Consider the following 25,000-nt stretch of genomic DNA (forward strand, 5'->3'; position numbering starts at 1 on the left):
ATATTCTGTAGCCACATCACCCTGTCTGAAACTACTGAGAGCAACTCTCTCCATATTCTGTAGCCACATCACCCTGTCTGAAACTACTGAGAGCAACTCTCTCCATATTCTGTAGCCACATCACCCTGTCTGAAACTACTGAGAGCAACTCTCTCATATTCTGTAGCCACATCACCCTGTCTGAAACTACTGAGAGCAACTCTCTCCATATTCTGTAGCCACATCACCCTGTCTGAAACTACTGAGAGCAACTCTCTCCATATTCTGTAGCCACATCACCCTGTCTGAAACTACTGAGAGCAACTCTCTTCATATTCTGTAGCCACATCACCCTGTCTGAAACTACTGAGAGCAACTCTCTCCATATTCTGTAGCCACATCACCCTGTCTGAAACTACTGAGAGCAACTCTCTTCATATTCTGTAGCCACATCACCCTGTCTGAAACTACTGAGAGCAACTCTCTTCATATTCTGTAGCCACATCACCCTGTCTGAAACTACTGAGAGCAACTCTCTTCATATTCTGTAGCCACATCACCCTGTCTGAAACTACTGAGAGCAACTCTCTTCATATTCTGTAGCCACATCACCCTGTCTGAAACTACCGAGAGCAACTCTCTCCATATTCTGTAGCCACATCGCCTGTCTGAAACTACTGAGAGCAACTCTCTCCATATTCTGTAGCCACATCACCCTGTCTGAAACTACTGAGAGCAACTCTCTCCATATTCTGTAGCCACATCACCCTGTCTGAAACTACTGAGAGCAACTCTCTCCATATTCTGTAGCCACATCGCCCTGTCTGAAACTACTGAGAGCAACTCTCTCCATATTCTGTAGCCACATCACCCTGTCTGAAACTACCGAGAGCAACTCTCTCCATATTCTGTAGCCACATCACCCTGTCTGAAACTACTGAGAGCAACTCTCTCCATATTCTGTAGCCACATCACCCTGTCTGAAACTACTGAGAGCAACTCTCTTCATATTCTGTAGCCACATCACCCTGTCTGAAACTACTGAGAGCAACTCTCTTCATATTCTGTAGCCACATCACCCTGTCTGAAACTACTGAGAGCAACTCTCTCCATATTCTGTAGCCACATCACCCTGTCTGAAACTACTGAGAGCAACTCTCTTCATATTCTGTAGCCACATCACCCTGTCTGAAACTACCTTGAGCAACTCTCTTCATATTCTGTAGCCACATCACCCTGTCTGAAACTACCGAGAGCAACTCTCTCCATATTCTGTAGCCACATCACCCTGTCTGAAACTACTGAGAGCAACTCTCTTCATATTCTGTAGCCACATCACCCTGTCTGAAACTACTGAGAGCAACTCTCTTCATATTCTGTAGCCACATCACCCTGTCTGAAACTACTGAGAGCAACTCTCTCCATATTCTGTAGCCACATCACCCTGTCTGAAACTACTGAGAGCAACTCTCTCCATATTCTGTAGCCACATCACCCTGTCTGAAACTACTGAGAGCAACTCTCTCCATATTCTGTAGCCACATCGCCCTGTCTGAAACTACTGAGAGCAACTCTCTCCATATTCTGTAGCCACATCACCCTGTCTGAAACTACTGAGAGCAACTCTCTCCATATTCTGTAGCCACATCACCCTGTCTGAAACTACTGAGAGCAACTCTCTCCATATTCTGTAGCCACATCACCCTGTCAGAAACTACTGATGTTAAAATGCAAATGTTATGCAACAGCATGAAACCTTGTGTCTAAATCCCTTCCTCCTCCTCTCTCTCCCTCCCCTCTCCTCTCCTCTCATTCCTTTCCTTTCTTCCTCCCCCTCCCTCCCTCCCTCCCTCCCTCCCTCCCTCCCTCCCTCCCTCCCTCCCTCCCTCCCTCCCTCCCTCCCTCCCTCCCTCCCTCCCTCTCCTCTCCTCTCCTCTCCTCTCCTCTCCTCTCCTCTCCTCTCCTCTCCTCTCCTCTCCTCTCCTCATTCTGTTCCTTTCTCCCTCTCCTCCCTCTCTCCTCTCCTCTCTCTCTCTCCTCTGCCGACAGCTGCAGAGAGAGCTGAACGTCCGACAGGGCAGGGAGGGCTCACCCTCCGACGTCAAAGACGGGGCGACAGCAGGAGGACGCAGGGGTGTCTTTTCCCCTCAGGAGAGCCCATGTAAGGCCCCTCGCTCCCCCCGATCACCCCGCTCCTCTCGCTCTGCCATCCCCGGCCCTGTTTCCCTTCCCACCCGCTCCCACTCGGACTCGGAGGCCCATGAAGAGCAGGGGGCTGTAGTGAGGGTCAGAGGCCCAACAGAGAACCTTTTCCTGGACGCTCTGACGCTAGACCCCCTGGGTAGCCTGGAGGTCCCACCTCCCAGCAGACTGGACTCTGACAAGAGGTTCCCCTGTATGAACGAGGTGAGACGTGACTCTGGTGTGTCCCAAATTTCTCACTGTTCAGTATATGGTGCACAACTTTTGACCAGAGTCACACGACTACATGGAACAATCCAGAACAGACTATGGGAGGCGCACAGTACTACATAGAGCCATGACTACATGGAACTCTATTCCACATCAGGTAACTGATGCAAGCAGTAGAATCAGATTTAAAAAACAGATAAAAATACACCTTATGGAACAGCGGGGACTGTGAAGCAACACAAATATAGGCACAGACACATGCACACACACACATGATAACATACCCACTATACACACACGTACACATGGATTTTGTGTTGTAGATATGTGGTAGTGGAGTAGGGGCCTCAGGGCACACAGTGTGTTGTGGAATCTGTTGTGAATGTATTGTCATGTTTTTAAAATTGGATAACTGCCTTCATTTTGCCGGACCCCAGGAAGAGTAGCTGCTGCCTTGGCAGGAACTAATGGGGATCCATAATAAACCCCAGGAAGAGTAACTGCTGCCTTGGCAGGAACTAATGGGGATCCATAATAAACCCCAGGAAGAGTAGCTGCTGCCTTGGCAGGAACTAATGGGGATCCATAATAAACCCCAGGAAGAGTAGCTGCTGCCTTGGCAGGAACTAATGGGGATCCATAATAAACCCCAGGAAGAGTAGCTGTTGCCTTGGCAGGAACTAATGGGGATCCATAATAAACCCCAGGAAGAGTAGCTGCTGCCTTGGCAGGAACTAATGGGGATCCATAATAAACCCCAGGAAGAGTAGCTGCTGCCTTGGCAGGAACTAATGGGGATCCATAATAAACCCCAGGAAGAGTAGCCGCTGCCTTGGCAGGAACTAATGGGGATCCATAATAAATACAAATACAAATATGGGTCCTGGTCAAAAGTGGTGCACTATGTAAGGAATAGGGTGCCACTTTCAGACCTGAATAGGGTGCCACTTTCAGACCTGAATAGGGTGCCACTTTCAGACCTGAATAGGGTGCCACTTTCAGACCTGAATAGGGTGCCACTTTCAGACCTGAATAGGGTGCCACTTTCAGACCTGAATAAGGTGCCACTTTCAGACCTGAAAAGGTGCCACTTTCAGACCTGAATAGGGTGCCACTTTCAGACCTGAATAGGGTGCCACTTTCAGACCTGAATAGGGTGCCACTTTCAGACCTGAATAGGGTGCCACTTTCAGACCTGAAAGTGGTCTTATGTTGAGATGAAGGCAGTGTTCTTCAATACTGGCCCAGTGCAGGGTTTTCTTCCAGCCCAGCACTAAGATGTCAGTGTATGTTGTTTCAGGCTCTGAATGAGATCCCAGACAGAGAGGACCCAATGTACCAGGAGGAGGAGGGCTTTGGCAGTCTGCTCAGGTAAGGGGGGTTTACCTGTTCACTTACCATAGAACTACGGGTAATTATTAGACTTATCTAGACAGGCCCTCGTTGTAATGGTCACATGGGCTGTGGTAGCCTTCCTCAGGTAAATATCTTCTTTCTGTTTACCTCAACGTACAGTATCCTTAGTTAGTGGAAGTGTTGTCAATAGCGTACCTGGATAAATAAAGGTCATATAATTACTGGTAATGTTTCCAATTTACCTAGACGGACTACCATTGTACTGGTTACAACAGCTATGCTTTCTGCTTTGGCGGTTGTGTACTCAGGACTGCCTTTCTGCTTTGGCGATTGTGTACTCGGGACTGCCTTTCTGCTTTGGCGATTGTGTACTCAGGACTGCCTTTCTGTATTTTCTGTATTTGGGATTTAAGTGGGGAAATAAAGGACTGTTGCTTCTGTTTTCTGTTGCTAGAAGTGACAGTAGATTCCCTGGTGATTCCTGTGAAAGGGATAGTCTCTTTGGGAGAGGATATGAACCAAGTCATTGCAGCCTGACAATTAATTTTTGAATCATTTTAAAGTGATCCCTCATGAAATGAAACGCATTAACTTTATTTTTTTGGGATAGCAGATTAAGTGTTTTTAAGTTATTTTAAGAGTTTCAGGAAATTGGGAGAAACAAAGAGGCTTAAAAACACTGTTTATATATCAAAGATACATTTAATTCTACTCTACCTCTTTGGAGACCTGTCAATGTATCATCCTACATCTTTCTTCTATTAAGAGAAAATTGATGCAGTAGTAATGATCACTCTCTCCTCCTCTCTCCTTTCTGTCCTTCTCTGTCCTCTCTGATCCTGTCCTTGTAACATTGTTCTGTAATGTAATAGTTTAATGTTTTATGCTCGTCTCATCTCCAGGGCTAAGTCGGTCTGTTCTATGAGTGACTTCCAGCGTCTGATGGACAGCTCTCCCTTCCTGCCTGACAAGAGTCGTCATGGTGACCGCGGCCATGATGACGTGACCCCGCCCCTGTCACCTGATGACCTGAAGTACATAGAGGAGTTCAACAGTAAGGGGTGGGGCTTTCCTGGCCCTGGCTCCTCCCCTACACCAGGCCACCACGCCCCCACACCCATGGAAGCCTGGGCAGAACGGCCCACTTCAGGTGCTGATGCTCCACGTGTTTAAGCATTGTTTGTTTTTAGAATTGCAATCATGTTAATGTGAAGACAAATGTGGCAAATATATTTTCTAACTCTATATCAAAATTTCATTTCAGTCATGTTATGGTGAAGCCAAAAAGCAAATTTCCACATTGTGTGTGGACAATAAAGCTTTTAAAATCTAAATTCAGAACCATGCCCAATGTTTTACTGTTATTTCCCTTCTAATTCTAATTATTTGAATCATTCTAAATTCCAATCATTCTAAATTCTCTCTCTATGAATTCCAGAACCATTCCAGCCAGCCTTGTGGTTTCTGACCACCAGTGCTACACTGACCACTAACACCCTGTCCAGCCATGAACCCCCTCCCCACAGCCAGCACTCCCCTCTCAGGGGTAACGGGGGTAACAGAGGAGGGGGGGCAAGTGTCCATGTCTCCCACAGCCCCACCCGACCCCCGGGAACCCCCGAACAGGACTACCTGTACCCCAAAGGGACCAAGGGGCGGGGGGGTGGCAGTGAGGTGGGGGATCCCCCCGGGTTAGGGGGTGTAGGGGTACCAGACGAGGTGTTTGGTGATGGTAGGTGGCCCCCCACCTGTCATAAGGAGATATTAGAGGGTGGGGGTGGACTGGGAGGCGGACTTCGGGGATCCCCTGGGGGGGGTCCCATCCCCACGGTGGGGTACGCCTCGTCTCTGGAGCTGTCACAGAACCTCAGTGATGACATGAAGGAGGTGGCCTTCTCCGTTAGGAATTACCGCTCAGGCCCCAGCACCTCGGACCTCCTGGAGCAACACAGACAGGTCTGTTGACGTTGTTGTTGACGTTGTTGTTGTTGTTGTTGTTGTTGTTGTTGTCTAGTTGTTGTTTATCTAGCTGTACATTTCACTTAATTCACCTTTTCTATTTAATTTATCTTTCTGCCTTCAGAAAGTATTCACACCCCTTGACTTATTACACATTTTGTTGTGTTCAAGCAATGAATTCAAAATGGATTAAATAAAATAAAAAAATCTCACCCATCTACACACCGTAATGACAAAGTGAAAACATGTTTTTAGAAATTCTTGCAAATGTATTGAAAATGAAAGACAGAGGGGAAACTTACTCAGTATAAGATACTACATAGGTTTTATTGGACCCCAACAAGGCTTCACAAGATGGGTCTGACCAACAATTCTCTGTGTTGGAAAATTCCAAAAAGACACTGGGACATTTTTACACAGAATATGGGAATGTACATTAGCGCTACTTTTCTGGAAGAATGTTTTTAAATATCTGGAGGAATGGTCGGGGTTAACAATTCCAGTTTAACCGAGAATATGTCTCTTGGACGACAGAACAGAGTTACCTAATGTAATAAATGAGGAATTTGCACTGATCACTGTTGGTATCGTTACAGCAGCCAGAGTAACCCTTAGAATTTGGAAGGGTCACGTCACTCCTACTCTTAAACAGTGGGAAGAATCAATGTTGGAGGTAGCATCTGATGAACAAACGCTTGCTAGGATCACTGGTAGAAATTACAATTCTAGAAGCTGGATGCATTTTATGTGTCATGTTTCTAAGACTGGGAAGTGAGACTGGGAAGTGATTTACTTATGCTTGTGAACCCATGTAGTTCTGTGTTGTAGCCAGTGAGCTATGTTGGAGGATATGTCTGGATGTCAATGCTCAATGTTTTTATGCTGTACAAGATTTATTATTATTATTGTGGTCCTTTGTAGCTCAGCTGGTAGAGCATGGCGCTTGTAACACCAGGGTAGTGGGTTCGATCCCCGGGACCACCCATACGTAAAAATGTATGCACACATGACTGTAAGTCGCTTTGGATAAAAGCGTCTGCTAAATGGCATATTATTATATTATTAAAAAAGAAAATGAAATACAGAAATATCTAATTTACATGTTACATATATTAATTTACATAAGTATTCGCACCCCGTTGCTATGACACTCCAAATTGAGCTCAGGTGCATCCAATGCCCTTTGATCATCCTTGAGATGTCACTACAACTTGATTGGAGTCCACCTGCGGCCAATTCAATTGTTTGGACATGATTTAGAAAGAAACACACCTGTTTATATAAGGTCCCACAGTTGACAGTGCATGTCAGAGCAGAAACTGTAGAGCAGGACTGCCCAACCCAGTTCCTGGAGAGCTACCGTCCTGTAGGTGTTTTGCGCCATCCCTAATCTAGCACAACTGATTCTAATAATTAGCAGGTTGATATGATGAATCAGGTTAGTAACACCTGGGGTTGGAGCGAAAACCTACAGGAGGGTAGCTCTCCAGGAACAGGGTTGGGCAACCCTGCTGTAGAGCATAGCACTTGCAATGCCAGGGTTGTGGGTTCGATTCCCACGGGGGACCAGTACAAAAAAGTATGAATTCATGTACTCACTACTCTTAAGTCGCTCTGGATAAGAGCATCTGCTAAATGACTAAAATGTCAATGTAAAATGCAAGAAACTGTCCGTAGTTCTCAGAGATAGAATTGTGATGAGGCATATATCTGGGGAAGGGTATAAAACAATTTCCAAGAGCCCAGTGGTCTCCATTATTGGGAAATGGAAAAGATATGGAACTACCCAGACTCTGCCTAGAGCTGGCCGTCCGACCAAACTGAGCAACCGGGAAAGAAGGACCTTGTTCAGGGAGGTGTCCAAGAACCCAATGACCACTCTGACAGAACTACAGAGTTCCTTGGCTGAGATGGGAGAACCTTCCAGAAGGACAAAAGTCTCTACATCACCAATCTGGGCTTTATGGGAGAGTGGCCAGACTGAATACACTCCTCAGTTAAAGGCACATGACAGCCTGCTTGGAGTTTGCCAAAGGGCACCTAAATGACTCTCAGACCATGAGAAACAAGATTATCTGGTCTGATGAAACCAAGATTGAACTCTTTGGCCTGAATGCCAAGCGTCACGTCTGGAGGAAACCTGGCACCATCCCTACGGTGAAGCATGGTGGTGGCAGCATCATGCTGTGGGGATGTTTTTCAGCGGCAGGGACTGGGAGACTAGTCTGGATCGAGGGAACGATGAACGGAGAAAAGTACAGAGAGATCCTTGATGAAAACCTGCTCCAGAGCGCTCAGGACCTCAGACTGGGGCGAAGGTTCACCTTCCAACAGGACAATGACCCTAAGCACACAGCCAAGACAACGCAGGAGTGGCTTTGGGACAAGTCTCTGAATGTCCTTAAGTGGTCCAGCCAGCACGAGTGGCCCAGCCAGAGCGAAACTCCCCGTCTAACCTGACAGAGCTTGAGAGGATATGCAGAGAAGAATGGGAGGAACTCCCCAAATACAGGTGTGCCTAGCTTGTAGCGTCATACCCAAGAAGACCCGATGCTGTAATCGCTGCCAAAGGTGCTTCAACAAAGTACTGAGTAAAGGGTCTGAATACTTACAGTACCAGTCAAAAGTTTGGACACACGGAATCATGTAGTAACCAAAAAAGTGTTAAACAAATCAAAATATATTTTATATTTCAGATTCTTCAAAGTAGCCACCCTTTGCCTTGATGACAGCTTTGCACACTCTTGGCATTCTCTCAACCAGCTTCATGAGGTAGTGACCTGGAATGCATTTCAATTAACAGGTGTGCCTTGTTAAAAGTTAATTTGCAGAATTTATTTCCTTCTTAATGCGTTTGAGCCAATCAGTTGTGTTGTGACAAGGTAGGGTTGGGATACAGATGATAGCCCTATTTGGTAAAAGGCCATGTCCATATTATGGCAAGAACAGCTCACATAAGCAAAGAGAAACGACAGTCCATCATTACTTTAAGACATGAAGGTCAGTCAATACGGAAAATGTCATAAACTTTGAAAGTACAGTCGCAAAAACCATCAAGCACTATGATGAAACTGGCTCTCATGAGGACCGCCACAGGAAAGGAAGACCCAGAGTTACCTCTGCTGCAGAGGATACGTTCATTAGAGTTACCAGCCTCAGAAATTGCATCCCAAATAAATGCTTCACAGAGTTCAAGTAACAGACACATCTCAACATCAACTGTTCAGAGGAGACTGCGTGAATCAGGCCTTCATGGTCGAATTGCTGCAAAGAAACCACGACTAAAGGACACCAATAATAAGAAGAGACTTGCTTGGGCCAAGAAACACGAGCAATGGACATTAGACCGGTGGAAATCTGTCCTTTGGTCTAATGAGTCCAAATTTGAGATTTTTGGTTCCAACCGCGTGTCTTTGTTAGACGCAGAGTAGGTGAACAGATGATCTCTGCATGTATGGTTCCCACGGTGAAGCATGGAGGAGGATGTGTTATGGTGTGGGGGTGCTTTGCTGGTGATACTGTCTGTGATTTATTTAGAATTCAAGGCACACTTAACCAGCATGGCTACCACAGCATTCTGCAGTGATACGCCATCCCATCTGGTTTGCGCTTAGTTGGGACTATCATTTGTTTTTCAACAGGACAATGACCCAACACACCTCCAGGTTGTGTAAGGGCTATTTGACCAAGAAGGAGAGTGATAGAGTGCTGCATCAGATGACCTGGCCTCCACAATCACCCGACCTCAACCCAATTGAGATGGTTTGGGATGAGTTGGACCGCAGAGTGAAGGAAAAGCAGCCAACAAGTGCTCAGCATATGTGGGAACTCCTTCAAGATTGTTGGAAAAGCATTCCAGGTGAAGCTGGTTGAGAGAATGCCAAGAGTGTGCAAAGCTGTCATCAAGGCAAATGGTGGCTACTTTGAATAATCTAAAATATATTTTATATTTTGATTTGTTTTACACTTTTTTGGTTACTACATGATTCCATATTTGTTATTTCATAGTTTTGATGTCTTCACTGTTATTCTACAGTGTAGAAAATAGTAAAAATAAAGCAAAACCCTTGAATGAGTAGGTGTGTCCAAACTTTTGACTGGTACTGTATGTAAATATGATATTTCAGTTCTTTATCTTTAATACATTTGCAAACATTTCTAAAAACCTGTTTTTGCTTTGACATTATCGGGGTATTGTGTGTAGATTGATGAGGGAAAATAACTATTTAATCAATTTTAGAATAAGTCTGTAAACTAACAAAATGTGGAAAAGGTCAAGGGGTCTGAATACTTTCCGAAGGCACAGTAAACCCTGTTTTGGGGTTCCTAACCTGCACCTGTCATTCTACTTGTATTGGAACCATGTTCTTTGTATTTTCATAAATACACCTATCTGAATATATATATTAAATATATATAATATATATATATTAAACAAAATGTCAAGGGTATCTTACATCCAGTCAATTTAGATGTATTTTATTCTTCTAATTTCTACAACTTCATCTTCTCAACCTATAGCTCCGAGACACGGCGTGTCAGACCAACGGTTTCACCACTCGGGGTACCCAGACCACTCTGACCATCAGTGTGGGCTTACAGACAGACATCCTACGCACCCTCACCAGCTCCCCCCACCGCTGCCTCACCCCTACAGGAGGAGGCTCAACCCCCATCTCCTCCCCCTCCCGAAACATCCGCAAGATGCAGTACTCCCCCGTGGTCCAGTCCAAGTTCGAGCGGACATGTTGTTCTCCTAAGTACGGCTCCCCTAAGCTCCAGAGGAAGCCGTCGACGTCATCGAAGGCTGACCTCCCCGTAGGGGCCTCCTCCAGCTTCGCGGCCGGCCCCAGGGCCCCGACCCCCACCACCCCCCAGAAGGTAATAACAAGTACTTTTTTTTACACGTTTTTAATCCTCAGTCATGTTGATGTATGTATTGTTGTAGTCAGCTGCCTCTACATGTGTGTTATATGTTTAATAACAGGGAGCCTCTGAGTCGGCATGGGCTCGCTCCACCACCACCAGGGACTCTCCGGTCCACACCACCATCAACGACGGCCTGTCCAGCCTCTTCAACATCATAGACCACACCCCAGTAGCGTACGAACCCCTGCAGTCCAAATTCACCAAGTCCCCAAGCCGCACCCGCCCCGCTCCCCCTGATCCCTCACCTCCCGCGGGGTCAGGGGTACCCAGCCTAACCCCCTCAGACCCCAAAGACCCCAGGTCGCTCGGTGCCGCCCAGGAGTTCCTGAGGAATGTCCGCGGGCGTTCTCCCAGCCCGGTGCAGCTGATAGTAGAGGCTCAGGGAGGGCCGGGGGGAACAGGGGGGGAGAGGACACCAGAGGTGCTCAGTATACGCCAGGACCTGTCTGCCCCGCCTGGGTACAACCTGGCAGAGAACGCAGCCCGTCTGCTGAACAAGAAGCTGTTGGAGCAGAGCTTCAGGGAGGAGAAGAGGCTGGGGTCTGCAGGCCAGAGCAGAGAGGGGAGGCAGGGAGAAGGAGACAGGAACCAGGCGGGGTGTATGGAGGTAAATACTGTCACTCTAATCCCTGTTGTTTGTTTCTTTACTAGGATCTATTTTAGTCCCCCGTTGGTAGGCAAGGTAAACCCGTTTTTCACGTTTTTGGACTCATTCAGCAGTTTTTACCTGATTTAAGTAGAATATTATTGGAAATTAATGTTGAAAGTTCCATTTGTATTCCTAAATAATAAGTTGATAATGATGCTGTCGCTGCTTCCTGTTGACAATAACTTTTGATAAATAGCCAAATGTCAAAAAACCTAAATATAAAATGTACTATCTACATGTGCCACAATAGTAATCATATTACTCGTGTTTTATTAAGCGAGCACCTTATAAACTGCATATTTACATTTACATTACATTTAGTCATTTAGCAGACGCTCTTATCCAGAGCGACTTACAATTAGTGAGTGCATACATTTTTCACACGCACCAAAAACCCTGTTGGTTTGACAAGTGGCAATAAATTACTCATATCGATCAGGGGGGAAATCCGGTTGTACTCGTTGTTGAAACTAACACAACAACAAAAAACACATCGAAAGTTGAGATATTTTTACATCACTGGTCACAGGACAAGCTGCAGAACAGTCAGCTGTTCAGAGTGTTGCATTTTGATTGGGTGGGGGGGTCACCAACAGAAAGGGAAAGGCAGTTTTGTCAATCACTCATATCGATATCACGTTGAAATCAATAGAATGGGGACAAAACGTTTGGGGTTTATCACTGTTTAAACGTACATTATACAGTCGTGGTCAAAGGTTTTGAGAATGACACAAATACTAATTTTCGCAAAGTCTGCTGCTTCATTTTTGACGATGGCAATTTGCATATATTCCAGAATGTCATGAAGAGTGATCAGATGAATTGCAATTAATTGCAAAGTCCCTCTTTGCCATGAAAATGAACTTAATCCCCCCAAAAACATTTCCACTGCATTTCAGCCCTGCCACAAAAGGACCAGCTGACATCATGTCAGTGATTCTCTCGTTAACACAGGTGAGATTGTTGACAAGGTCAAGGCTGGAGATCACTCTGTCATGCTGATTGAGTTAGAATAACAGACTGGAAGCTTTAAAAGGAGGGTGGTGCTTGAAATCATTGTTCTTCCTCTGTTAACCATGGTTACTGCAAGGAAACATGTGCCATCATCATTGTTTTGCACAAAAAGGGCTTCACAGGCAAGGATATTGCTGCTAGTAAGATTGCACCTAAATCAACCATTTATCGGATCATCAAGAACTTCAAGGAGAGAGGTTCAATTGTTGTGAAGAAGGCGTCAAGGCGCCCAAGAAAGTCCAGCAAGCGTCAGGACCTTCTCCTAAAGTTGATTCAGCTGCGGGATCGGGGCACCACCAGTGCAGAGCTTGCTCAGGAATGGCAGCAGGCAGGTGTGAGTGCATCTGCACGCACAGTGAGGTGAAGACCTTTGGAGGATGACCTGGTGTCAAGAAGGGCAGCGAGGAAGCCACTTCTCTCCAGGAAAAACTTCAGGGACAGACTGATATTCTGCAAAAGGTACAGGGATTGGACTGCTGAGGACTGGGGTAAAGTCATTTTCTCTGATGAATCCCCTTTCCGATTGTTTGGGGCATCCGGAAAACACCTTGTCCGGAGAAGAGAAGGTGAGTGCTACCATCAGTCCTGTGTCATGCCAACAGTAAAGCATCCTGAGACCATTTATGTGTAGGGTTGCTTCTCAGCCAAGGGAGTGGGCTCACTCACAATTTTGCCTAAGAACACAGCCATGAATAAAGAATGGTACCAACACATCCTCCGAGAGCAACTTCTCCCAACCATCCAAGAACAGTTTGGGGACGACCAATGCCTTTTCCAGCATGATGGAGCACCTTGCCATAAGGCAAAAGTGATAACTAAGTTGCTTGGGGAACAAAACATCAACATTTTGGGTTCATGGCCAGGAAACTCCCCAGACCTTAATCCCATTGAGAATTTGTGGTCGATCCTCAAGAGGCGGGTGGACAAACAAAAACCCACAAATTCGGACAAACTCCAAGCATTGATTATGCAAGAATGGGCTGCCATCAGTCAGGATGTGGCCCAGAAGTTAATTGACAGCATGCCAGGGCGGATTGCAGAGGTCTTGAAAAAGAAGGGTCAACACTGCAAATATTGACTCTTTGCGTAAACTTAATGTAATTGTCAATAAAAGCCTTTGACACTTATGGAATGCTTGTAATTATACTTCAGTATACCATAGTAACATCTGACAAAAATATCTCATAACACTGAAGCAGCGAACTTTGTGAAGACCAATACTTGTGTCATTCTCAAAACGTTTGACCACGACTGTACAAAGGACACACGGAAACTTGGAATAACCTATACATGATTTATTAGATGAGAACTTGTAGAACTTGAAATGTCGGATGTTTGATTTCAGGAGGCTGCCATCCCGGAAAGGGAACAAAACTTTTTTTCTGTTAGTTAAGTTCAACGAATCATGACCCGCCATAGGATACCAGCAGTGACAGTGGTTGGCTGCTAGTTTGACTGTCAAATCCGGTTATTGGTGTATGGCCAGAGACTATTATCGAAAGATCTCCCAGAATTCTCCGTGCCATTTGAGAAAGAAAATGATAGCTGCGTTCTATGTCCTGCGGGTATGACCAAATCAACAGTACAAAACCAAAGATATCGATATACTTTAAGGGTGGTCATCGTGTTGACTTTAAACTTGTATACTAAACATCACCAAGGTGTAATTTCCCCCAAATCGATGGGGTCAAAACATCATCTTGTGTAATATAGTAAATCATACTGGAAAGTAGCATAATATAAATTAATTAGATATTATATATATATATAATAATAATAATATGTGCCGTTTAGCAGACACTTTTCATCCAAAGTGACTTACAGTCATGCGTGCATACATTTTACGTATGGGTGGTCCCGGGAATCGAACCCACGATCCTGGTGTCGCAAGTGCCATGCTCTACCAACTGAGCTACAGAGGACCACAAGAAAATTCAGTATCTTTAAAAATAGTTAAATATGTTAATTTTGGATGATAGCAAACTCACATAATTTTTCAATAATCACATATATTTCTCACTAGTTCAACCATTTAAAGATCCCGTAGTGAACCGTTCATTCGACTTCTTTACAATTTGACTACTTTTTCAAGAGTCCAAAAGCTAGGAAAACAAAATTAACATTCTCATTTACATTTTTATAACTTCTTGCTGGTGTTTTCTTCTCAGATCAAAGAGCATTGACTGACACTATGGTAATGTGATGGTAATATTTTATTACTTTTAATTACTTTTTTTCACATTCCACACAGTGTTCTACTGTATTTTCCACAAGTGCAGTATTACTACAGTATTACTACAGTATTACTACAGTATTACTGTGCTTCATTAGTTCTATACTAAGAGGGTGTTTCTGGCTCCTTCTTGCTCCTCCCATCACTCTAATTTAGCCTCCACTCACCACCCATTCAGCATCACTCTAATTTAGCCTCCACTCACCACCCATTCAGCATCACTCTGCTTTAGCCTCCACCTACCACCCATTCAGCATCACTCTGCTTTAGCCTCCACCTACCACCCATTCAGCATCACTCTGCTTTAGCCTCCACTCACCACCCATTCAGCATCACTCTGCTTTAGCCTCCACTCACCACCCATTCAGCATCACTCTGCTTTAGCCTCCACTCACCACCCATTCAGCATCACTCTGCTTTAGCCTCCACTCACCACCCATTCAGCATCACTCTGCTTTAGCCTCCACTCACCACCCATTCAGCATAACTCTGCTTTAGCCTCCACCTACCACCCATTCAGCATCACTCTGCTTTAGCCTCCACCTACCACCCATTCAGCATCACTCTGCTTTAGCCTCCACCTACCACCCATTCAGCATCACTCTGCTTTAGCCTCCACTCACCACCCATTCAGCATCACTGCTTTAGCCTCCACCTACCACCCATTCAGCATCACTCTGCTTTAGCCTCCACTCACCACCCATTCAGCATCACTCTGCTTTAGCCTCCACCTACCACCCATTCAGCATCACTCTGCTTTAGCCTCCACCTACCACCCATTCAGCATCACTCTGCTTTAGCCTCCACCTACCACCCATTCAGCATCACTCTGCTTTAGCCTCCACCTACCACCCATTCAGCATCACTCTGCTTTAGCCTCCACCCACCACCCATTCAGCATCACTGCTTTAGCCTCCACCTACCACCCATTCAGCATCACTCTGCTTTAGCCTCCACTCACCACCCATTCAGCATCACTCTGCTTTAGCCTCCACCTACCACCCATTCAGCATCACTCTGCTTTAGCCTCCACCTACCACCCATTCAGCATCACTCTATTAGTATTGTAGTTAGTCAGCGATCTGAGGGAGAAGGTCTGACCCAATCACTGGGGATTTTCAACCCCATGCCGTCTGGCCCATATGGCGAGCAATATGTTCAGTATGTTGAAAAAACTTTTTAAAAAGCTTTCAGTTGAAATTCTTTAAGTAATGGTGGTATCAGTAGACAATTATAGGCTAGGAGATGGACAGTTAAAAAGGAGGTAAACCCCCCCCCCCCCCCCCCCCCCATATATCATTATGAAATACTATACATTAAAACTGTATGAAAACATTACAGCACTAAATTCTAATCCATTTCTGTAGCGGTGTTGTTAGAGATGGGTAAAGATAAAAGTCTTAACCCTGCCGATAGGAGAAGAGTATATAATAATTATAATATTCCATTTAGCAGACGCTTTTATCCAAAGCGACTTACAGTCATGTGTGCATACATTTTTAAGTATAAGTGGTCCCGGGGATCGAACCCACTACCCTGGCGTTACAAGCGCCGTGATCTACCAGCTGAGCTACAGAGTAGGAGAGACAGAGTATCAGCAGAACAGACTGTTTACCAGATAGCCAGTGGAGAATAGAGCCTGTTTACCAGATAGCCAGTGGAGACTAGAGCCTGTTTACAAGATAGCCAGTGGAGACTAGAGCCTGTTTACCAGATAGCCAGTGGAGACTAGAGCCTGTTTACAAGATAGCCAGTGGAGACTAGAGCCTGTTTACAAGATAGCCAGTGGAGACTAGAGCCTGTTTACCAGATAGCCAGTGGAGACTAGAGCCTGTTTACCAGATAGCCAGTGGAGACTAGAGCCTGTTTACAAGATAGCCAGTGGAGACTAGAGCCTGTTTACCAGATAGCCAGTGGAGACTAGAGCCTGTTTACCAGATAGCCAGTGGAGACTAGAGCCTGTTTACCAGATAGCCAGTGGAGACTAGAGTGTAGCCTGTTTACCAGATAGCCAGTGGAGACTAGAGCCTGTTTACCAGATAGCCAGTGGAGACTAGAGCCTGTTTACCAGATAGCCAGTGGAGACTAGAGTGTAGCCTGTTTACCAGATAGCCAGTGGAGACTAGAGCCTGTTTACCAGATAGCCAGTGGAGACTAGAGCCTGTTTACCAGATAGCCAGTGGAGACTAGAGTGTAGCCTGTTTACCAGATAGCCAGTGGAGACTAGAGCCTGTTTACCAGATAGCCAGTGGAGACTAGAGCCTGTTTACCAGATAGCCAGTGGAGACTAGAGTGTAGCCTGTTTACCAGATAGCCAGTGGAGACTAGAGCCTGTTTACCAGATAGCCAGTGGAGACTAGAGCCTGTTTACCAGATAGCCAGTGGAGACTAGAGTGTAGCCTGTTTACCAGATAGCCAGTGGAGACTAGAGCCTGTTTACCAGATAGCCAGTGGAGACTAGAGCCTGTTTACCAGATAGCCAGTGGAGACTAGAGCCTGTTTACCAGATAGCCAGTGGAGACTAGAGCTTGTTTAACAGATAGCCAGTGGAGACTAGAGCCTGTTTACCAGATAGCCAGTGGAGACTAGAGCCTGTTTACCAGATAGCCAGTGGAGACTAGAGCCTGTTTACCAGATAGCCAGTGGAGACTAGAGCCTGTTTACCAGATAGCCAGTGGAGACTAGAGCCTGTTTACCATGTAGTCAGTGGAGACTAGAGTGTAGCCTGTTTACCAGATAGCCAGTGGAGACTAGAGCCTGTTTACCAGATAGCCAGTGGAGACTAGAGCCTGTTTACCAGATAGCCAGTGGAGACTAGAGCTTGTTTAACAGATAGCCAGTGGAGACTAGAGCCTGTTTACCAGATAACCAGTGGAGACTAGAGCCTGTTTACCAGATAGCCAGTGGAGACTAGAGCCTGTTTACCAGATAGCCAGTGGAGACTAGAGTGTAGCCTGTTGGCCATGTAGCCAGTGGAGACTAGAGTGTAGCCTGTTTACCAGATAGCCAGTGGAGACTAGAGTGTAGCCTGTTTACCATGTAGCCAGTGGATACTAGAGTGTAGCCTGTTGGCCATGTAGCCAGTGGAGACTAGAGTGTAGCCTGTTTACCAGATAGCCAGTGGAGACTAGAGTGTAGCCTGTTTACCATGTAGCCAGTGGATACTAGAGTGTAGCCTGTTGGCCATGTAGCCAGTGGAGACTAGAGTGTAGCCTGTTGGCCATGTAGCCAGTGGAGACTAGAGTGTAGCCTGTTTACCATGTAGCCAGTGGAGACTAGAGTGTAGCCTGTTGGCCATGTAGCCTATAGACTGACCTTTAACTCACATTAGCTTTAGCTGTTTTCACTCTCTTAATGATCACGTCTAGACTGGGTAGTAATGGACTAGGGTAGTGTGATTGTTAGACTGGGTAGTATAGGACTAGGGTAGTATGATTGTTAGACTGGGTAGTAATGGACTAGGGTAGTGTGGTTGTTAGACTGGGTAGTATAGGACTAGGGTAGTATGATTGTTAGACTGGGTAGTAATGGACTAGGGTAGTGTGATTGTTAGACTGGGTAGTATAGGACTAGGGTAGTATGATTGTTAGACTGGGTAGTAATGGACTAGGGTAGTATGATTGTTAGACTGGGTAGTAATGGACTAGGGTAGTATGATTGTTAGACTGGGTAGTATAGGACTAGGGTAGTATGATTGTTAGACTGGGTAGTAATGGACTAGGGTAGTGTGGTTGTTAGACTGGGTAGTAATGGACTAGGGTAGTGTGGTTGTTAGACTGGGTAGTAATGGACTATGGTAGTGTGATTGTTAGACTGGGTAGTAATGGACTAGGGTAGTGTGGTTGTTAGGGGTTACGGTACAGTATGTTGGTTTCAGTGTAGTCTTGAGAAGATTACATAGCTTTTAGTATGTATTACAACAACCATGTTATCTCTTAACGTTGGACATGGGTTGTGAGGCACGCAAGATGAAAGTAGAGAAATTAAGTATTGAAATGGTGCATTATTGAAAATATGAATGATGGATAAATCCTCTGAATTGGTGGTGAGGTCCCTTTTTATTTTTCCAGGTTTGAAGGGGCTACAGGACTGATTTATTGCAGCGTGTCTGTTGGCTGCTGTGAGGTCACTGACCTTCTTATCGTTCAGATTGGTCCTCTACTGTTGATCCACCAGCTTTATCCTGTGTCCCTGTGTCACTCTTCCCCTTCTGTGTCACTCTTTCACTCATCTCTCATCTCTCCTCTCTCATCTCTCTCCTCCCTCTCTCATCTCTCTCCTCTCTCTCTCTCTCATCTCTCCTCTCTCCTCTCTCTCATCTCTCTCCTCCCTCTCTCCACTCTCTCATCTCTCTCCTCTCTCTCTCTCTCTCTCTCTCTCTCTCTCTCTCTCTCTCTCCTCTCTCCTCTCTCTCATCTCTCTCCTCCCTCTCTTCTCTCTCCTCCCTCTCTTCTTTCTCTCCTCTCTCTTCTCTCTCTCTCTCTCTCCTATCTCCTCCCTCTCTTCTCTCTCTCCTCTCCCTTCTCTCTCTCTCTTCTCTTCTCTCTCTCATCGCTCTCTTCTCTCTCCTCCCTCTCTTCTCTCTCTCCTCCCTCTCTTCTCTCCTCTCTCTTCTCTCTCTCCACTCTCTCCTCCCTCTCTTCTCTATCCTCCCTCTCTTCTCTCTCTCCACTCTCTCCTCCCTCTCTCTCTCCTCTCTCCTCTCTCTCCTCTCTCTCTTCTCTCTCCACTCTCTCTCTCTCTCTCTCCTCTCTCTTCTCTCTCTCCTCTCTCTCTTCTCTCTCCTCCCTCTCTCCTCTCTCCTCCCTCTCTTCTCTCTCTCCTCTCTCTCCTCTCACTCCTCTCTCTCCCTCTTCTCTCCTCTCTCTTCTCTCTCCTCCCTCTCTTCTCTCTCCTCTCTCTCTCCTCTCTCCTCTCTTCTCTCTCCTCTCTCTCTCCACTCTCTCATCCCTCTCTCTCTCCTCTCTCTTCTCTCTCCACTCTCTCCTCTCTCTTCTCTCTCTCCTCCCTTTCTCCTCTCTCCTCCCTCTCTTCTCTCTCTCCTCTCTCTCCTCTCTCTCCTCTCTCTCCTCTCTCTCTCCTCTCTCCTCTCTCTCTTCTCTCTCCTCTCTCACTTCTCTCTCCTCTCTCTCTTCTCTCTCTCCACTCTCTCCTCCCTCTCTCTCTCCTCTCTCTCCTCTCTCTTCTCTCTCCACTCTCTCTCTCCTCTCTCTTCTCTCTCTCCTCCCTCTCTCCTCTCTCCTCCCTCTCTTCTCTCTCTCCTCTCTCTCCTCTCTCTCCCTCTTCTCTCCTCTCTCTCTTCTCTCTCTCCTCTCTCTCTCCTCCCTCTCTTCTGTCTCTCTCTTTCTCCTCTCTCTTTCTCCTCCCTCTCTTCTCTCTCTCCTCTCTCTCATCTCTCTCTGTTAGATACATATCTCTAACTTTGTCCCCCTCTTCTCTCTTCTCTCTCCACTCTCTCTCTCTCTCTCTCCTCTCTCTTCTCTCTCTCCTCTCTCTCTTCTCTCTCCTCCCTCTCTCCTCTCTCCTCCCTCTCTTCTCTCTCTCCTCTCTCTCCTCTCACTCCTCTCTCTCCCTCTTCTCTCCTCTCTCTTCTCTCTCCTCCCTCTCTTCTCTCTCCTCTCTCTCTCCTCTCTCCTCTCTTCTCTCTCCTCTCTCTCTCCACTCTCTCATCCCTCTCTCTCTCCTCTCTCTTCTCTCTCCACTCTCCTCTCTCTTCTCTCTCTCCTCCCTTTCTCCTCTCTCCTCCCTCTCTTCTCTCTCTCCTCTCTCTCCTCTCTCTCCTCTCTCTCTCCTCTCTCCTCTCTCTCTTCTCTCTCCTCTCTCACTTCTCTCTCCTCTCTCTCTTCTCTCTCTCCACTCTCTCCTCCCTCTCTCTCTCCTCTCTCTCCTCTCTCTTCTCTCTCCACTCTCTCTCTCCTCTCTCTTCTCTCTCTCCTCCCTCTCTCCTCTCTCCTCCCTCTCTTCTCTCTCTCCTCTCTCTCCTCTCTCTCCCTCTTCTCTCCTCTCTCTTCTCTCTCTCCTCTCTCTCTCCTCCCTCTCTTCTCTCTCTCTCTCTCCTCTCTCTTTCTCCTCCCTCTCTTCTCTCTTTCCTCTCTCTCATCTCTCTCTGTTGGATACATATCTCTAACTTTGTCCCCCTCTTCTCTCTTCTCTCTCCTCTCTCACTCTGCTTCATACAGTATGTCTAATGTGAATTATTATGTGGATTATAATTCATGTACATTTTTGTAGGGGTTGATACAATTTATGTTAGGGCAAATCAAGTCTGAAAATGTAAAGTGGAAATAAGAAACTTTAGAAGCCTTTTTAAGCCTTGAATACACTACAAGTTCGCATTTCCTGCGGTACAGGAACATTCTCATCAACAAAACAGTGATCAAATGAAGATCCTCCATCTGTATCTCCCCCTCTCCTCTGTTCTGTCTATACCCTTTGCTGGTTCTAGAACCACACTGTCTTAGTAACCGCTCCCTGGGGACACTAACCCTGCTTGTCCCTGCGTGATGTAAGTTCCTGTTTACTTCCTGTTTCTACAACCTCTAACCTCACGGCCAGGGTCACAGGGTCACCATGGACCCCTCCTCACCTCACCCCCGCCACCATCAGCCAATCACAGCATGCCTCACAGGTCAACAACGTCGGTGGAGTCAGTGGTATTGTAGCTGTGTTATTATTGTCATCATAACATCTGTCTGTGTAGATGTCTGCATGGGCTAATATGGTATTTAATATCTCCATGTTTTCAATCACAAATCAACTCTCAACTGATCCAAAGAGTCCTCCATTGTCTCCCCATATGTCTGGTCTTACATCTTCTAGAGGTCAGAAGAACCATTTGTGTGGAATAAAGTTTCCCCAGTTTTCAGTTATATTAATACTGCTATTTACCATATCTAAACTAAAATAAACTAATTTAAAACAACTTTTTTGAAGTAACAAAAAAAAAAATTCTAGGGGGAATAAAGGTGGCCAACTAAAAAGAAACAGAGAAAGATGACTCTTTTGGAGACATACAGTACACACGCCACAAGAACGGCTGGTGTTCTTCTGAGTGGACCTGTATGACCCAAGGTAGACTGTCTAATCTAACGTAACACCGTTGTATTTCCGATTAGGTCTTCTGACTGGTCTGTCTGTGTGCTGCGGCTGTTCTTGGATCTGTTGCTCCTCCTCCTCCTCCTCCTCCTCCTCCTCCTCCTCCTCCTCCTCTACAGTTTTCCTCACCATCCCTCTATCTCAAACTAACAACCTTTCTAAGCATCATCAATGAAGACGAATGAAGCGCGCATGCATGTGTTCTCACGGGTCGTGGGAACTTGTTTGACGTCTTGCTTGTGTCTCAAATCAATGGAATGTTCCAGTGGTTCATTGCTGCTAAACGTGGCTGCATGCTGAGTCGCTGTGGTGTTAACTGATATCAACATTGTGTGGTCAACATGCTGTTTTTCACTGTGCAATCTCTGGTCAACCTCTAGTACACTTACATGGTGCATGCAAGGATGGCAGCGCTATCATCTGATGTCGTGTACTGTCATTACGTGGGTATGGCTTACCTGTTGATTGATTGGTTAATTTATGGATTGATTGGTTCATGTTACAATATGCTTCTAAAAATAGGCTAGAAAATAGGCTTCATGACATCAGATCCAAGTAAAAATATTCAAATTATTTTTCATACTGTCCTTCTTGTCCATTATATCTGTCCATCATTGCATCTGTGGAGGCAGACACACTTTCCCACAATTCCTCCATCCTGGTTTTCTGTTTCCACCCCCTCATCTGTGTATTTATAGCATAACTAGATGTAGCTGTGCAGTTTAGATTTCCCTCATTCATATGATACATAGAACCAGGAGAAAGTGAACTAATGTTAAACCAGAGCAGTGGAGTGGAGTAGCTGCACTAACTAACTAGCTCCTCCACATGGTGTTTCATCACACTGTAATTCCTCCACCTGTTTCATCACACTGTAATTCCTCCACCTGTTTCATCACACTGTAGTTCCTCCACCTGTTTCATCACACTGTAGTTCCTCCACCTGTTTCATCACACTGTAGTTCCTCCATCTGTTTCATCACACTGTAGTTCCTCCACCTGTTTCATCACACTGTAGTTCCTCCACCTGTTTCATCACACTGTAGTTCCTCCACCTGTTTCATCACACTGTAATTCCTCCACCTGTTTCATCACACTGTAATTCCTCCACCTGTTTCATCACACTGTAGTTCCTCCACATGGTGTTTCATCACACTGTAGTTCCTCCACATGGTGTTTCATCACACTGTAGTTCCTCCACATGGTGTTTCATCACACTGTAGTTCCTCCACCTGTTTCATCACACTGTAGTTCCTCCACCTGTTTCATCACACTGTAGTTCCTCCACCTGTTTCATCACACTGTAGTTCCTCCTCCTGTTTCATCACACTGTAGTTCCTCCACCTGTTTCATCACACTGTAGTTCCTCCACCTGTTTCATCACACTGTAGTTCCTCCACCTGTTTCATCACACTGTAGTTCCTCCACCTGTTTCATCACACTGTAGTTCCTCCACCTGTTTCATCACACTGTAATTCCTCCACCTGTTTCATCACACTGTAGTTCCTCCACCTGTTTCTTCACACTGTAGTTCCTCCACCTGTTTCATCACACTGTAGTTCCTCCACCTGTTTCTTCACACTGTAGTTCCTCCACCTGTTTCATCACACTGTAGTTCCTCCACGTGGTGTTTCATCACACTGTAGTTCCTCCACCTGTTTCATCACACTGTAGTTCCTCCACCTGTTTCTTCACACTGTAGTTCCTCCACCTGTTTCATCACACTGTAGTTCCTCCACCTGTTTCATCACACTGTAGTTCCTCCACCTGTTTCATCACACTGTAGTTCCTCCACCTGTTTCATCACACTGTAGTTCCTCCACCTGTTTCATCACACTGTAGTTCCTCCACGTGGTGTTTCATCACACTGTAGTTCCTCCACCAGTTTCATCACACTGTAGTTCCTCCACCTGTTTCATCACACTGTAGTTCCTCCACCTGTTTCATCACACTGTAGTTCCTCCACCTGTTTCATCACACTGTAGTTCCTCCACATGGTGTTTCATCACACTGTAGTTCCTCCACCTGTTTCATCACACTGTAGTTCCTCTACCTGTTTCATCACACTGTAGTTCCTCCACCTGTTTCATCACACTGTAGTTCCTCCACCTGTTTCATCACACTGTAGTTCCTCCACCTGTTTCATCACACTGTAGTTCCTCCACCTGTTTCATCACACTGTAGTTCCTCCACCTGTTTCATCACACTGTAATTCCTCCACCTGTTTCATCACACTGTAGTTCCTCCACCTGTTTCATCACACTGTAGTTCCTCCACCTGTTTCATCACACTGTAGTTCCTCCACCTGATTCATCACACTGTAGTTCCTCCACCTGTTTCATCACACTGTAGTTCCTCCACCTGTTTCATCACACTGTAGTTCCTCCACCTGTTTCATCACACTGTAGTTCCTCCACCTGTTTCATCACACTGTAGTTCCTCCACCTGTTTCATCACACTGTAATTCCTCCACCTGTTTCATCACACTGTAGTTCCTCCACATGGTGTTTCATCACACTGTAGTTCCTCCACCTGTTTCATCACACTGTAGTTCCTCCACCTGTTTCATCACACTGTAGTTCCACCACATGGTGTTTCATCACACTGTAGTTCCTCCACATGGTGTTTCATCACACTGTAATTCCTCCACCTGTTTCATCACACTGTAGTTCCTCCACCTGTTTCATCACACTGTAGTTCCTCCACCTGTTTCATCACACTGTAATTCCTCCACCTGTTTCATCACACTGTAGTTCCTCCACCTGTTTCATCACACTGTAGTTCCTCCACCTGTTTCATCACACTGTAGTTCCTCCACCTGTTTCATCACACTGTAGTTCCTCCACCTGTTTCATCACACTGTAACAGCTACTTCCTCCTCTCCTGAAGGACCTCCCTCGCTCCCCGGTGGCTCCACCCCTGGAGTCGTGTTTCCTGCGTCCAGCGAGGCCAGCCAACCGCCGCCCTCCCTCCCGCTGGGCAGCCCACTACCCCTCCTCCTCCCCCCGAGGCTGGCGAGATGTCACAGAGCGGAGGTTCACCTTCCCCATGGTGACTGGGACCACCTGTATACTGGACCTGGACGAGACTGGACCAGCAGAATCATGACAGGAACCATCACCATACCCTTGTCCTCCTTAACTCCCTTTACCTGCTCTCCTCTCTTCCTCCACTCCTCTCTTCCTCCACTCCTCTCTTCCTCCACTCCTCTCTTCCTCCTCTCCTCTCCTCTCCTCTCCTCTCCTCTCCTCTCCTCTCCTCTCCTCTCCTCTCCTCTCCTCTCCTCTCCTCTCCTCTCCTCTCCTCTCCTCTCCTCTCCTCTCCTCTCCTCTCCTCTCTTCCTCCTCTCTTCCTCCTCTCCTCTCCTCTCTTCC

At 46.2% G+C, this 25,000-nt stretch overlaps 1 protein-coding gene across 1 annotated transcript in view; it reads left to right on the forward strand.

Moving 5' to 3' along the window:
• The window catches only part of LOC311126868 (microtubule cross-linking factor 1-like), a gene marked incomplete at both ends in the record, with an annotated part of 26,473 nt that extends 1,739 nt beyond the window's left edge, over nt 1–24,734 (forward strand). The window contains 7 exons of the mRNA XM_084200844.1: nt 2,029–2,385; nt 3,692–3,762; nt 4,650–4,897; nt 5,186–5,703; nt 10,228–10,587; nt 10,694–11,242; nt 24,516–24,734. Coding sequence (XP_084056970.1) covers nt 2,029–2,385; nt 3,692–3,762; nt 4,650–4,897; nt 5,186–5,703; nt 10,228–10,587; nt 10,694–11,242; nt 24,516–24,734 — 2,322 coding nt within the window. The remainder of the gene's footprint in view (nt 1–2,028; nt 2,386–3,691; nt 3,763–4,649; nt 4,898–5,185; nt 5,704–10,227; nt 10,588–10,693; nt 11,243–24,515) is intronic.
• Nucleotides 24,735–25,000: the final 266 nt, after the last annotated feature.

This window comes from Coregonus lavaretus (genome assembly GCF_964263955.1).
Source record: "Coregonus lavaretus genome assembly, contig: HAP1_SCAFFOLD_371, whole genome shotgun sequence".
In the NCBI taxonomy this organism is placed as follows: domain Eukaryota; kingdom Metazoa; phylum Chordata; class Actinopteri; order Salmoniformes; family Salmonidae; genus Coregonus; species Coregonus lavaretus.